Genomic DNA, 15,222 nt, shown 5'->3' on the forward strand with positions numbered 1-15,222 from the left:
AAAGATCACGCCAAGAGCAAGGTGTGTAAAAGTCAGCAAGGTCACAAAGGACCCCAGGGTAACTTCTAAGCAACTGAAGGCCTCTCTCACATTGGCTAATGTTAATGTTCATGAGTCCACCATCAGGAGAACACTGAACAACAATGGTGTGCATGGCAGGGTTGCAAGGAGAAAGCCACTGCTCTCCAAAAAGAACATTGCTGCTCATCTGCAGCTTGCTAAAGATCACGTGGACAAGCCAGGTGGCTATTGGAAAAATGTTTTGTGAAGGATGGGACCAAAATAGAACTTTTTGGTTGAAATGAGAAGCCTCATGTTTGAAGAAAGGAAACACTGCATTCCAGCATAAGAACCTTATCCCATCTGTAAAATCAGGAGCTTCAGTTAATGTTCACTCAGAGTAGTATCATGGTTTGGGCCTGTTTTGCTGCATCTGGGCCACGATGGCTTGCCATAATTGATGGAACAATGAATTCTGAGTTATACCAGTGAATTCTAAAGGAAAATGTCAGGACATCTGTCCATGAACTGAATCTCAAGAGAAGGTGGGCCATACAGCAAGACAATGACCCTAAGCACACAAGTCGTTCTACCAAAGAATGGTTAAAGAAGAATAAAGTTAATGTTTTGGAATGGCCAAGTCAAAGTCCTGACCTTAATCCAATCGAAATGTTGTGGAAGGACCTGAAGCGAGCAGTTCATGTGAGGAAACCCACCAACATCCCAGAGTTGAAGCTGTTCTGTATGAAAGAATGGGCTAAAATTCCTCCAAGCCGGTGTGCAGGACTGATCAACAGTTACCGGAAACATTTAGTTGCAGTTATTGCTGCAGAAGGGGGTCACAACAGATACTGAAAGCAAAGGTTCACATACTTTTGCCACTCACAGATATGTAATATTGGATAATTTTCCTCAATAAATAAATGACCAAGTATAATATTTTTGTCTCATTTGTTTAACTGGGTTCTCTTTATCTACTTTTAGGACTTGTGTGAAAATCTGATGATGTTTTAGGTCATATTTATGCAGAAATATAGAAAATTCTAAAGGGTTCACAAACTTTCAAGCACCACTGTATAAAATAATGCAGATACAAATCAGGAGCTTCAGTTAATGTTCACTTCAAACATCAGACTGGGAAAAATTGTGATCTCAAAGTGTGACTTTCACTGTGGCATGGGTGTTGGTTTGAGCCAGATGGACTGGTTTGAGTTTTTCAGAAACTGCTGATCTCCTGGGGTTTTCACACACAACAGTCTCTAGAGTTTACACAGAATGGTGCGAAAAAAACCAAAGAAATAAACAAACAAAAAAAGTAGAAAAGCATCTCAGCATGCAACAGCAGAAGACCACATTGGTTTCCACTCCTGCCAGCCAAGAACAGGAATCTTAGAATCAAGAACAAATTCCTATTAAAGTGGCCAGCAGATGTATAATGGAATGCAGTTGTTTATTTCAGTCAGTAAACTACACTGGACCAATAGACTTCCTTGGCTCCACTGGAGTGCTGTGGTCAGGTGACTTGAAATGGGTAAACAACCACCGACACGCCTCATGTGTTTGTATGGATTATGTATATTCATGAACAACAAAGTCTGAGATATCACTCAAAATGGTACATTACTGTGTAGCTTATTGCTGCAATAATAATTCAACTGATAGTAGTCTATTATTTCATTCTTTTCTGAGTGATAAAAGACTTCAGGAGGTAAGAAATTATTAAATTTACAAACGAATTTGCATTGTTTTGTAGTTGTGTGTGCTATAGCATTGAAACCTTCATTTACCACACTTTGAAAGATGATTTTTGATAGTAATCATGGACACTTTTGTCATTTTATTGAGTTTTTTTTTTTTTTGTCTAAATTGTATCACTGGCCGCACTAGTAGAGCTATTAATGACCGCCATTTTGGATTTGTGTTTACCCATTTCAGAGCATGTGATCTTGAGTCTGAGGAGGTCTATAGGTTAAAAGGCGTTATCAGTTTAAGTATACATTAAAAATCATTTTGATTCCTTACCTCTGGCAACTTTATTTATGAAGGTTATGTTTTTGTCTCTATTTGTTTGTTTGTTTGTCTGTTCCCAATGTAACTCAAAAAGTAGTGAACAGATTTTGATGAAATTTTGAGGAAAGGTGAGCCATGGGCCAAGGAACAATTGATTAGATTTTGATACAAATCTGGATATGTATGCGGATTTTGTTGCCTGTTCCCAACATCACTCAAAAAATAGTGAATGGATTTGGATGAAATTTGGTGTACAGCTTTAGGATGAGCCTAGGTTCAAGTGATTTGATTTTGATATTGATAATATGTGGCTTGGCAGAGGTATACACTCTACCGAGTTCCCTTCTAGTTTTAAATTACTTAAAGCAATTCACTAATAATTTGCACTCATTTCATGCCTTTTTGATACATTAAAATGTTATATAAAAATGAAAAGAAATACTAATGTTTATTTATGCACCAACTTAGAATTAGAATTAAAAGTTGACTTTTTTTTGTTGTTGTTATTTTCACAGTATAAGGAAACATGTCCAAATTCTTGTCAGTGGTAATTGCACATTCACTATAGATGCAGTACATAGAGGCTGAAAACACTGGAGTATTCCCTTTAAAGGCAGAACTTCAATTTGTCTCAAGCATGTTCCAATGCAAAGTGTTTGTGATTTACAAGGATCATGTTAATTATTGGGCTTTCAATCCAGGATTACAACATGTCAGCTTTCTGTCTTGCAGTGGCAATGAAACCGGGCCATGATATTGGCTGTAGATTGGCCCAAAACACTATGTAGAAGCCCAAGACACAGTTCAGTACTATTAGTCACAAAGCAAGTAAACATAGGAAATTCAGAAGAATAGTAAACTTCATTTTCAACAACACAGTCACTGGCGATGAGTAGAAATGTACACTATACTCATTTATATAAAAAGTCAAACATATAATCAGATCTTCCACAGTCTATATTTGTGCCAACAACACCAGAACGTCAGCTGGGACAGGACTTAGAAAATAGAGAAAAAATGATGATGGACAACAATAATGTGTTTTTGCCTGGGTGATGAGATATTACCTTTTGTTTGTTTTGAATAACATTTGGATTTGCAGCCACAGATTTTCCTTTCTGTCCATCATGAAAAGAAAACATGTTGGAAAAGAAGTAGAAACGTCTTGATTGTGTAATTTTACATTCACATTTCACACTGCAGTTTTATTTCGTGCTTGACTCCTGGGAGGTAAATAAGCCACCTTTCAGATTGCACATATCTGAGTATTGAGTTTTGAAGACTGTTGTGCAACAGCATCAACTCAAAGATTGTGGACAAGCCTTTATATTTAATATAAAGCATTGGGAATGTAGGAAATTCTCCTGACGCATATTTGGTATGATATTGATCAATAGTGCTGTCCTCCCAGAATGTGGATGTGGTATCTGAATACGTCCTCAAAAAAAAGAAAAAAAAATCCCCAGATTTTCTCATATTTGCCTTTCCAAGATCATCTACACAATATAATCACTGCATAAAGCCTATTTCACTGTAATACATTCCCGGTTGTCTAGTTTTTGCACCATTACAGTCACTCCTCATGGGCTTAGTATTTCACCAGTATTAATTTAGGCCAGTGAAGTAGTTGTGGCAATTTTGCCCGCTTTGTCTTGAGCCCATGGCTGCAGGTTCTGCAGGGCATACAGTGAAGAGTTGTGCACACACAGGGGATCTACAGGCACTGACTCACTGATGGACTTCTGGAGGGCATCAGCCTGCAGCTGCAGTAACATCCGATTAGCCTGCTGGCGCTCGGCCTCCCTCTCCTCGGCCGTCTGCCGCCTAAAGAAGTATTAAAGTTGTACAATGTAAAAATGACCTTTTTACACCGCAACGTTGCCAGGTGGTTACTGTAATCAATATTTACAGCATTCCTACTGGTAATGTTTGTTTGCAGGAATGGCACATTTTGATATGTTTAAAATAGATTAGAAAAAAATAGAGTAGAATAAAATTATTCCTTATTAAAATATATACTGTATAAGTGGACATCAAAGTGTATAGTATATTTGTACATTATATCTTAAAAAAAGAATTAAAATCCGATCAAAGCATTCTGATAAATTGTGTTTATTAATCTTTACTGAAAAGTCATGGCAACTTCACATGAATAATCACATGATTGACGTGAATTTACACATAATATGTGCACATACCCACATAATGACATATGAAAAACAAGTGATCCCAAGGGAAGTGTATATGATTTTTCTGTAAGGGAAAGCAATCATTTCAGTTTAGTTCACATACATTGTAATTATGAGTGTCTGGATGTCTTTAAATGTTATCTACAGTATGTTTTATATATATATGCTGTGCCCTCCATGATTATTGGCACCCCTTGCAAAGATTAGTACAAAAGATTAGAAAAAATCCATCTTTTTGTGAAGTAGCTTCATCGCATGCTGAATAAATGAGAAAAATCCAAACTTTAATGGAAATAAATTTATTCAGAGAAAATAAATCCCTCATCAAGAAATAATTATTTTCAACAAAAAACACATACTTCTCTATTATTGGCACGCCTGCATTTAATACTTTGTCCAACCTCCCTTTGGCAGTAAAACAACACTGAGTCTCTCCTATAACATTTTATAAGGTTGGAGATACAGAGCAGAGAATCTGAGAGCATTCCTCTTTACACAATCTCTCCAGACCATCCAGGGTCCTCGGCCTGCTCTTGTGCTCGCTCCTCTTCAGCTCACCCCACAGGTTTCCAATGGGATTCAGGTCATGGGACTGAAATGGCCACGGCAGAAGCTTGATTCTATGGTCAACGAAACATTTCTGTGTTTATTTGGACATATGCTTCAGATCATTGTCCTGCTGGAAGATCCAAGGATGACCCAGTTTTAATTTCCTGACAGACGCAGCTAGATTTTGATCTAAAATGTCCTGGTATTTCATGGACTCCATGATGCCATGTGGCCTAACAAGGTTTCCAGGGTCTTTGGAGGAAAAAGATCTGGGCTGCCCACTGCTCTGGGTGTGTGCGTGTGTTCATTGCTTCAGATGGGTTAAATGCAGAGGATGAATTTCACTGTGCTTGAAGTGTGCATGTGACGAATAAAGGTTTAAAAAACAGCCCCAAAACATCACAGAACCTCCACCATATTTTACAGTTGGGATTGGGTTCTTTTTTATAACCATCTTTCTTTTTACACCAAACCTTGAGTGTTTACTGCCAAAAAGTTCCATTTTTGTTTCGTCAGAACACAGTTCCGGTCAACGTTGTTAGTAGTGTTTCACAAACCTCAGGTGCTTACGTTTGTGGTTAACTGACAGAAAAGGCTTTTTTTTTTTCTGGCAGACCTTCCAAATAATCTGTTGGGATGCAGGTGGTGTCTGATGGTGGTTTTGGAGACTTGGAAACCCCAAGATTTTACTTTTTCTTGTAATTCACCAACAGTGATCCTTGGGGATTTTGTTTGTTTGTTTGTTTGTTTGTTTGTTTGTTTGTTTGTTTGCCTCTCTTACCCTCCTCCTCACTGTACATGGGGGAAAAATAAACTTGGGTCCTCTTCCAGGCAAGTTTGTAACATTTCCAGTTGGTGTCCACTTTTTTATTTATTTTATTGCCCTAACAGTAGAAATGGACATTTTCAGGTGAGTAGCTATTTTATTTATAACCATTCCCTGACTTGAAATTCAACACACTTCTCCCTCATTTGATTTGTGTGTTCTCTTATCTTTCCCATGTTGACGGATGACTAAGGGAATTTGGCCTCTGTGTCACCTCATATTTATTCCCTAGTTAATCAGGAAGTCATGGATTACAGCTTGAAAGTTCCTACACACTCCAATCAACTCAAAAATGTACAATTTAAATGGGAAACAGGCTTCAGTTACACTGTGTTCACTATAATTTCCAGGGGCACCAATAATAGTGGCACGTGTTTTTGTTGAAAATAATTATTTCTTGATGAGGGATTTGTTTGTCTCCGAATATTTTTTTTCAGTTAAATGTTGGAATTTTTGAATTTTTTATTTTTCTAACCCTTTTTACTAATCTTTACAAGGGGTGCCAATAATCATAGCTTTCTCTCTCTCTCTCTCTGATATTACACAGTTGTGTGATGATATGAAGTTTATCTTCGAGTGGTGAATGTATACTGGTATATCACGAGTGAGTGAAGCAAATATATTGAACTTTTCTAGCCTTAAATAAACATTCAATATATGTTGGCTCTGTTGACTGTTTAAACAAGTAGACACCTTATTAGATGCATTTAAATACATTAACTAAATCATGCCATTGTGTATGCAAACTTTTGAGCATGCTAATAAAGTTTACTGCTATAATATTTTGGACATGCTGTAGCAGGATTTTCATAGAAAAATGCTTATAAATGTATATGGGGAAAAAAACAAACAAACCTAATAATAAAATGGTTCCTCTTTCATATTTTTACCCACGAAATTCCAAGGGGCTGCAAACAACTACTGTAATGCACTCAAGTATATAATTTAATCACTTGGGAAGGTTTACCCCATGTAAAAACCCATGTCCAATGAATTGATCCTTTCCTGAATTTCTAAGGGGGGGTGTTCATGGTTACTTTTACATGTATGGTTTAAGCATTAAAGTTTAGAGGAGTTTACTTTTTTGAAGGTAATACTACTATAAAATCCATAAATAAGCACATATTTACTGCTTATTTAAAGCACATAAATACTGCTTTTATAAAGATACATGCACTAATACTTCGCACAACTGCAAATAATGAAAGCAAGTATTCTGTACATCAAAAACTACAAAGTCATATATAAATTGACATCAATAGTAGTGATATGTTGTAAACATATTTCTTTTTCAAATTTTTACTTGTGCCATGAAACAGAATACAATGTGTCTCAAAATCACATCTACACACAGCGCCTAAACAACTTTTTTTTTTAATTATAAATGCTTGTTTGAATGGACCAACATCCAGTCAGATCATCATCATCATCATCATCATACCATTTTTTAAAATAAATATCAGACTGATAAAGTGGGTTGATTTGGATGGTGTCTCAAAGCAACTCTGTTGCAAGTTACATCAGTCGTCTATAGTTTTGGTGAACTTACACTGTGCACAAAAAGACTGTTATTATACAAATAATTTATTAATATTGCAAATCATGGTATTAATTAAAAAATGAGTTCACAAGAAGTTAAGAATTAATAGTTACTAATTAATACTTAATTAATAGCAACTATTAAGCTATGGCCTAATGGTTAGAGAAACAGCTTTCGGGACCAAAAGGTTGCTGGATCGATTCTCTGGACCAGCAGGAATGGCTGAAGTGCCCTTGAGTAAGGTACCTAACCCCCCACTGCTCCCCAGGCTGCTCTGGGTGTGTTGTACGTCGCTCTGGATAACAGCGTCTGCTAAATGCCTGTAATGTAATGTAATAATCTCTAGTCATGTGCACGCATCAGTATTTTCTGATATGCTGAGGATTAGTGCATGTAGGCCTATTAATTCATTATTATGAAAGTATTAAGCATCAGCATGCTTGTAATAAAGTGCACCATTGGACATATTTCAGAAAGGTGTATCAAATGTGTTCAAGGACATCCGTGTTGCTAAAAGGTCGATCTTACCTCCATTTGGTTCGTCGGTTCTGGAACCACGTTTTGACCTGAGCGTCGGTCATTTTCAGAGTCTTGGCAAGAGCCGCGCGCTCAGCACTGGCCAAATACTTCTGCCGGTGAAAGCGCTTCTCGAGCTCGCAGATCTGCACGCGTGAGAATGACGTGCGTGGCTTCTTCCGCTTGGGAGGTGTGCGGTTCTGGTACGGATGACCAATGCGCCGAGTTATGGGCAGCGCTAGCAGAGCTGTGAAGAAACACACAGAGTCAAGGGGAAGTAGATGCGCGCGACAGTGGGTGGTAATGGGGGGGTGCTGGAATGAATAAGTAAAAATAAATAAATAAACACAGCACTGTACAAAAGTCTTGGGCGCATGCAAAGAAATGCTGTAGAGCCTTCAAAAGTAATGCAATTTAATGTTTCTCCATCAAAATACTATTAAGAGCAGTAAACAACTAATAATGCATGAAACAAAGTCAATATTTGGTAAAACAACCCTTTGCTTCAAATTTTTTATCTCAGGTACAATTTGTACAGTGTTATGTTGCAACAGTTTCTTATTTTTGCAGCAAAACCAAGCAGCCTTCATAATGGTTATTATTATTATTTTTAAATTATATATATATATATATATATATATATATATATATATATATATATATATATATATATATATATATGCAATATGCTGCTTTCTTTACTGACATTCAAACAAGTTTCTGTAACATTTCATTTTGTCCTGGAAAAACTAATGCCTGGGAATCTAAACTCTTTTTGTACTGACTGGATAATGTAGAAATCATAAAGTAAAAATCCATAACAAAGTTTGTACTAAAGAAATAAGAAATAGGGTGCCTGAGACATTTTCACAATGCTGTAAGAACAGTCTGTTATCCATTTTAACTTGTTTATACATATCAGTACTAAAACCTAGTTCTACATGAAGTTCAGCACTGAGGTACACTGGAGTTACATGAAACTTAAACTGATCATTTAAGATCCACAAAGCAAGTAATAACACTGATCTGCCATGAAACATGAAAACCAGACAAATCATTCTTCTGTTTTAGATTTAAGATTTAGGATGATTTCGATATTCATTTTTGCATCATAAGGTATTTCAGACGCCCATTCATCAGCCTATGTAAGTGCAGTTCAAATGCATTAAAGATGCTCTCAGTGGCCTCGAACAATCTGTCTTGTGGGAAGTGAACAAAGCATGCCTCGCTCTTTACAGTGGGAATAACAAACCATGCAGAGACATTAATGACAAGGTGGCAAGACTTTTAATAATAATAATAATAATAATAATAATAATAATAATAATAATAATAAAGACGTAGATGAAAATGGCAACTTGAAATTTACAGGGTGATGAAAAAACCTCAGTTCACATGCACCGACGTTTAGATGTTTTACGGCACTTGAGGCTTCGTTTTTATAGCCACCATTCATTATACAATGCCAGAGAAACCTGAGGGCTTTCGATTCCCACTGGACATCTGATCACGTGATAAATTCAGAAGTGTGGGAGTTTGCTGGGAACACACAGAGGGCATAAAACTCAATCTTTGTTTTTTACAAGTCAGAGATTAGACTATACTGTATTTACATACTGTATGATATATACTGTATATAAGACCATACGAGTCGTTATACTATTATACTATTCGGTTTCTTTTCTGCGCCTTGCTGTTGGATCCTGACACTGACCAGTACAGTGGCACCAAACTGGCGCACCATCCACAGCTTCCCTCAGGTTTAACATTTGGGATATCTGCAGGACCTTTCCAGATTCTAGGGACATCCTGTGTAACCATGAGGATAGTGAATATTTTAATAATCAGATCATTGAGGTCGCGCACAGCATGATGATGGTGTGTCTGATCACGACTCTAATCGGTCTTGCCGTGATGACAATCAGAACCACCTGCTGGACCAACACTCCAAGGATAACACTGGAGGGTCTCGGTGCTTTTCTCATCTTTTGTTCCGAGGTTCTGGTAATCATCCCTATGGCCTGGTACAACCACATCCTGGTGGAGATCAATGCTCCGGATGGGATACTGCATCATCATGGGCTACATCTGAGATTCTTGACAGATCTGTGATATTAATTTGGATGTTGTGGGGGAGGAAATCGCAGAGAGACCCGAGATAAGTGTTGAACCAAGGGATAAGTCACTGCACCAAGCACCAGTGACCCGGAGCTGCACGCACAGCGTCCCGTCGCACACTGAGGAATAAGACATCAACCAAACAAAGTATCACTGACCCTGTAGGAGTAATCTTCAGCTTAGTTGGATTTAGGCCTGTTTACAGTTATTGGCTAATAGACAGTACATACAGCCATAATCCCATATAGAGTAAGATAACAGATATGAGAACTGAAAATATTTTAGACATTTCACAAAATGTAAATGTTTTGTATATTGTGCTTAATTTTTCATAAAGATTTTTTTCTTTAAATAGCCCACAGTATAAACACTTCTGAAATCAAATTCAGTGTCTTTTGAGTTGCTTAAAAGTCTTGCATCAGTTTGCATTATATTTGGACTTTCTGGAGGCATCCTTAGATGAGTGAAGTGTCTACCTTTAAGGCAGAGAACACACACACACACACACACACACACACACACACACACACACACACACACACACACACACACGAAGGGAAATAAGAAAGACCACATGGGTTCCTCAGTCAGGTAAAGCCACGTGATGCTCTCCAGCAACTTAAGCAAGACTCTTTCTTTCTTTCTTTCTTTCTTTCTTTCTTTCTTTCTTTCTTTCTTTCTTTCTTTCTTTCTTTCTATTATTATTCCTACTTTGTCCTCCAAAATAATACACGCAGGCATTTTCTTGGAAATGACTGACATGTGATCTACATCTGTGATCAGGTTTCATCATTTTTAATTCACAATAAGCTTTTTTGGTTATCCTCATAATTCTGACACTACTATGTCTCATTTGTATTGAAATTCATCAGTCCTCTTTTCTTATGATGAACAGTTAGTTTGGACAATTTTGGGAAATATGGATATTATCTTTTACTTTCAAATTTGGCATCACACACTCTGAGAAATAAAGGCACCGTTTCTATAGATCACTCACACAGTATCTTCAAGTAGGATATGCATCTTTCACCAGGAAATGTGAAAATAAAAATAATAATAATAATAATAATAATAATAATAATAATAAGTTAAGGGATATAATTTGACCTTCAGGGTCATCCTGAAAGCCATTTTAAAGGTACGCCACATGCAAAAAAAGGTACACAATAAAGGACTTTTATTTCTAGCAGTGCAGATGGACAACACCATCTAGACTCACCCATCACATAAAGATTGACTGGATAGCTCTACAAATAGACACAAAGTAGGGTTCATATGATTTGCTAGAGACTATATTCCTTCAAACATTGACAATACCATTATGAGAAATATTTTTTAAACGTTACTCTTGTCAAAAGCTCAAATTATTTTCTTTAACCTGAAACCAGAATCATCTTTTTGATGGCTATTTTCTTTCTGTAATGAACAAGTAAATAATGGCACATAATAAAAACAATTACAAAAACCTCAAAAAAAATGCACATTCACACTCTTTCTCTATTCTAGTCCACTCCACAATCCAGCTTTCACGTGTCTATAGACAGGAGGCCGTATTCATAACTCCACAATGCTTTAACTGGACTCACTTCAAAGGCTTGTTGCCTTGATGTACGATTCATAAATGAATTACTCTTAAATGATTCATTAGCACCATTTGTGGTAAAACACAATAATCAAATCTGCATAGTTTGATTTATTTAAATGGGCTTTTCAAAATAATCAAATCAGTAAAGCGAGTCTTATAAATATTATCACATTCCAAATGCACAGATTTCCAGAAGGATATGCCGCTTAAAAAATGTAAAACATTTAAAGGTTCTGTGTCACTCTGGGGGAACGCTTATGCTAAAAGTTCTATGTAGAACCCTAGAACAAAGTGTTTCTCTATCAGAAAGAGTTCAAAATAGAACCATATAAGAAGCTTAAAAACCCTTAAAGAACCTTTAAAGAACCCTTCCCTGAATATGGGTGTGTACTTGTGTAGTACAAAATTATAGATGTGTGTGTGTGTGTGTGTGTGTGTGTGTGTGTGTGTGTGTGTGTGTGTGTGTGTGTGTGTAATATATCTATAAACCTGTCAGGAAATTTAAATTTAGCTAAACTGTCAATGTACTTTTGTTTATTATTATTATTATTATTAGAAAAACCCTAATGTTCCTTCAGGGGTTCTTTAATGGTTTATGGAATAATAAGACTTCTTCGCTTCAGGATGAAGGAACAGAGAAACACTGCTGTAGGGCTCAAAATAAAAACAATAAGGTTTTCCCCAGAGGAAGAACCTTAATAATTCTAGAGTTTCTAGGAATGTATGAGAGTTTTATTTCCTAGGTGAGTTTATCCAGCTTACTTTGATAGCTTTTTTTTTAAATGAATTTTAACGTATGACAATGGAAATGAAAAAATGGATATCCCTCGAACATTTTAATCCAGCGAATTGATTTAATAGAAAGCTGAATCAATTTACCATAACGGCATTCCCAGATTACTGCATTTAATAATAATAATAATAATAATAATAATAATAATAATAATAATAAATTATACATAAGAGTCAATTATTTTTTAAACCTCCATTTTATTCACGTTTTCAGTGTTATTTCTATTTACCTATCATGAAATTAAATAAATTACAAACCATATAATAATAATAATAATAATAATAATAATAATAATAATAATAATAAATTATACAGCATATATAAAAGCCAATAATTATTTAAACCTCCATTTTATTCACGTTTTCAGTGTTATTTCCATCTACCTATCATGAAATAAAAATGCATTACAAACAACAACAACAACAACAACATAATAATAATAATAATAATAATAATAATAATAATAATAATAATAATAATCGTGTGATGATGGTTGTATTATTTGATTTTTTTTTGGTAAATAATTATTTATACTTTTGTCTGAACGTTCTCTCATTTTTTCGTCCACGTTTATTTCCACTGAAATAGGCTGAGGCAGATTATGTTAATTGCCTTTAGCATCCTTTGTTTGCTTTTATTAATTCAATATTTAAATTCTATTCCATTCTTGAATATTAATAAAACAAAACACATTTGCACTGAATAAGGACAAGCGACACACGCACACACACACACACACACACACACACACACACACACACCTGTGCACTTTAAAGACAGATGCGCTATTTCATGGAGCCCTGGCTGCAAGTTTCCCTTTACCTGGCAGTCTGTCTTTGGTGAATCTGCGGTGATTATCCACCCAGGGGAAGCAAAGCGGCCCGAAGCCCGGAGCTGCGCTCACCACAGGCGGCGCTATGGCGGCTCCAAGCGGTCTGTGCGCCGGGACCCGGATCACTCCGCGGTGTCCCAGAGTCCTGTTCGGCACGAACTCGCTCGGGTCCTCCAAAGACCCAGGAAAAGCAGAGAGCGGGGCGACCAGGGCGGTGAAGGTGGTGGTGGTGGTGGTCCCGCTGTCCGTGCTGCTCTCAGAACCCTGCTGTCGCTCAGAGGAACCGAGGATCCGGTCTATACCGAAACGGATGGGCTCATGGCTCGGTTTAGATGATTGCTCCGGTCTCGGACTTTGGGCGCTTTCCATATTCCCCGTCAGCAACCCGGGCTGGGGTTGAGGAAATCAAACCAAATCACGCAAAACGCAACGGAACGGAACTGAGATCAATTTCAGAGTCTGTCTGTCCATTTTCTTCTCTCTTGTGGTTTTCTTTCGGTTCTGTTCCTTAAATTCCGACATATTCCGTCACATCTGTATTAAACCCTCCTCGGCTGGGCTTAGTCCTCTCAAACTGTCGCATTTTCCTCTCGCATTCGGGCAAAGTCACTAACTAGTGCTTTCATTGGTCGAATCCGTCAAACCCTCGCGCCTCTATTGGTTATCATCAGCTGACAAAAACAGATTAATGTCCCAGCAGAGCTGAGCGCGAAGATAGTGTCCTATACCGACCATCAAGAGTCTCCTATCTGTATACATTTACAGTATCTTCTTATTTATTGTCATATTTGGCGCATTTTTGCACATTTATCACACAGAGAGCGAATTAATCTGACATTTCGGTCTATTGGAACTGTCTCACAAAAACATACCATTAATTAGGCTAACTTTTCATTTTCCAGATTTTTCCAGACAATCTGTTTTTACTAGAGCACTGGGAGGAATATACAGTCCTAGTGCACAGTTTAAATTTGGAAAACGAGTCCTTTAGAGAAATAATGCATTATGCCTTTATCGAATCTCATGTAGAAACTGAAGTAACTATTAAACCTGATCCTTGTGTAGCTTCATGTAGCTACTCAAACAATCAATTCATGTCATGTCATATTTGACAAATATCTTTGACAGATGCTCGATTATTCTGTGCACACATTGAAACAGTCCATTTCAGCACATCATGACCAGGGAAGGCTACATGTGCGGGCCACTGGTCAACAGGAGGGCATTTTAGAACCCTCTAAAATGCAAACAACATTTTACTATAATTTTCTGCAGGCTTGGTGTTTGGTCTTAGGCCCAATTTCCTCATAGAAGGAGAAGGAGGAGGACATGCACCACTCATTTAGACAGAATGCATGAAATCTTCTATTTAGTCCACTCTAGATTATTTTTTCATGGGATCTTAGCTTCTAAAAAGGGTTGTTCCTATAAAGTGCAGAACACTTTCTAGGGAAACACAGTGTTATAGAGCTGACTTTAAAAATATTCTTAGCTTAGGGTTCTGTGTAGGAACCTTAAGGGTTCCCCCAGAGGGACAACAGAAGAATCCTTAAGAGAATCGTAAAGATTTAAGGGCATCCTTAATTCAAGTTCATTCAGCTTGCTATAGACCAAACTAACTTTCAAGTAACGTGTGGCAAAAGTATTAAATAACATTACAAGTTCCACAAGCAAAATACTAATGCTTAAACTTTAAAAATAGGTTAGTTTTGTGAATACAAATACTACTACTACTACTAATAACAATAATATTAATAAAAATAATAAATAAAGTGCTTTAGCTTATTCCATGTTCATTCTTTTCATTTGTTCCTCCCTTTTTATTTTGGCATATTGTGATGACATAAAATTTTCATGGGTGTAAATGTCTACTGACCAATTGGAATTTAGAGTTAAGTCCCTTTCTGATTCTTAGCCACACCTATTCAATAAACAATGGTGTGATTTTGACTCAGTAATAGATATCCTTTGAATTGCACCGAGTCAACAATATACCCACAAGACATAAGTACTGTTAATTAAAATATGGTTGGCATTTTATAAGCTAACAAGCTTTGATTATGGATGCACAAGTGTTAACAGTTAAAAACAAGCCCTTTTGGTACAATTTTGGTACAACAGCTTATATCCTTTGACCAATTGGATGTTAGATAGCCATCTGAATGGGGTTAATACACAAGTCAGACAATAAAAGATTGAACAGGATAATATTTCTCTTAGCAGTTTTTCAGGGAATGCAACCACAAGTTAAAAGCATTGTCCTA

At 36.8% G+C, this 15,222-nt stretch overlaps 1 protein-coding gene across 1 annotated transcript; it reads right to left on the reverse strand.

The window, feature by feature from the left end:
* Positions 1-3,620: 3,620 nt before the first annotated feature.
* Positions 3,621-13,327, reverse strand: LOC132874247 (T-cell leukemia homeobox protein 3). The gene is made up of 3 exons (XM_060910264.1): positions 12,949-13,327; positions 7,643-7,877; positions 3,621-3,834 (listed from the first exon to the last, which is right to left on the reverse strand). The coding sequence occupies exons 1-3, from the start codon at positions 13,325-13,327 to the stop codon at positions 3,621-3,623; spliced, it is 828 nt and encodes a 275-aa protein (XP_060766247.1).
* Positions 13,328-15,222: the final 1,895 nt, after the last annotated feature.

This window comes from Neoarius graeffei, chromosome 2 (genome assembly GCF_027579695.1).
Source record: "Neoarius graeffei isolate fNeoGra1 chromosome 2, fNeoGra1.pri, whole genome shotgun sequence".
Lineage (NCBI taxonomy): Eukaryota > Metazoa > Chordata > Actinopteri > Siluriformes > Ariidae > Neoarius > Neoarius graeffei.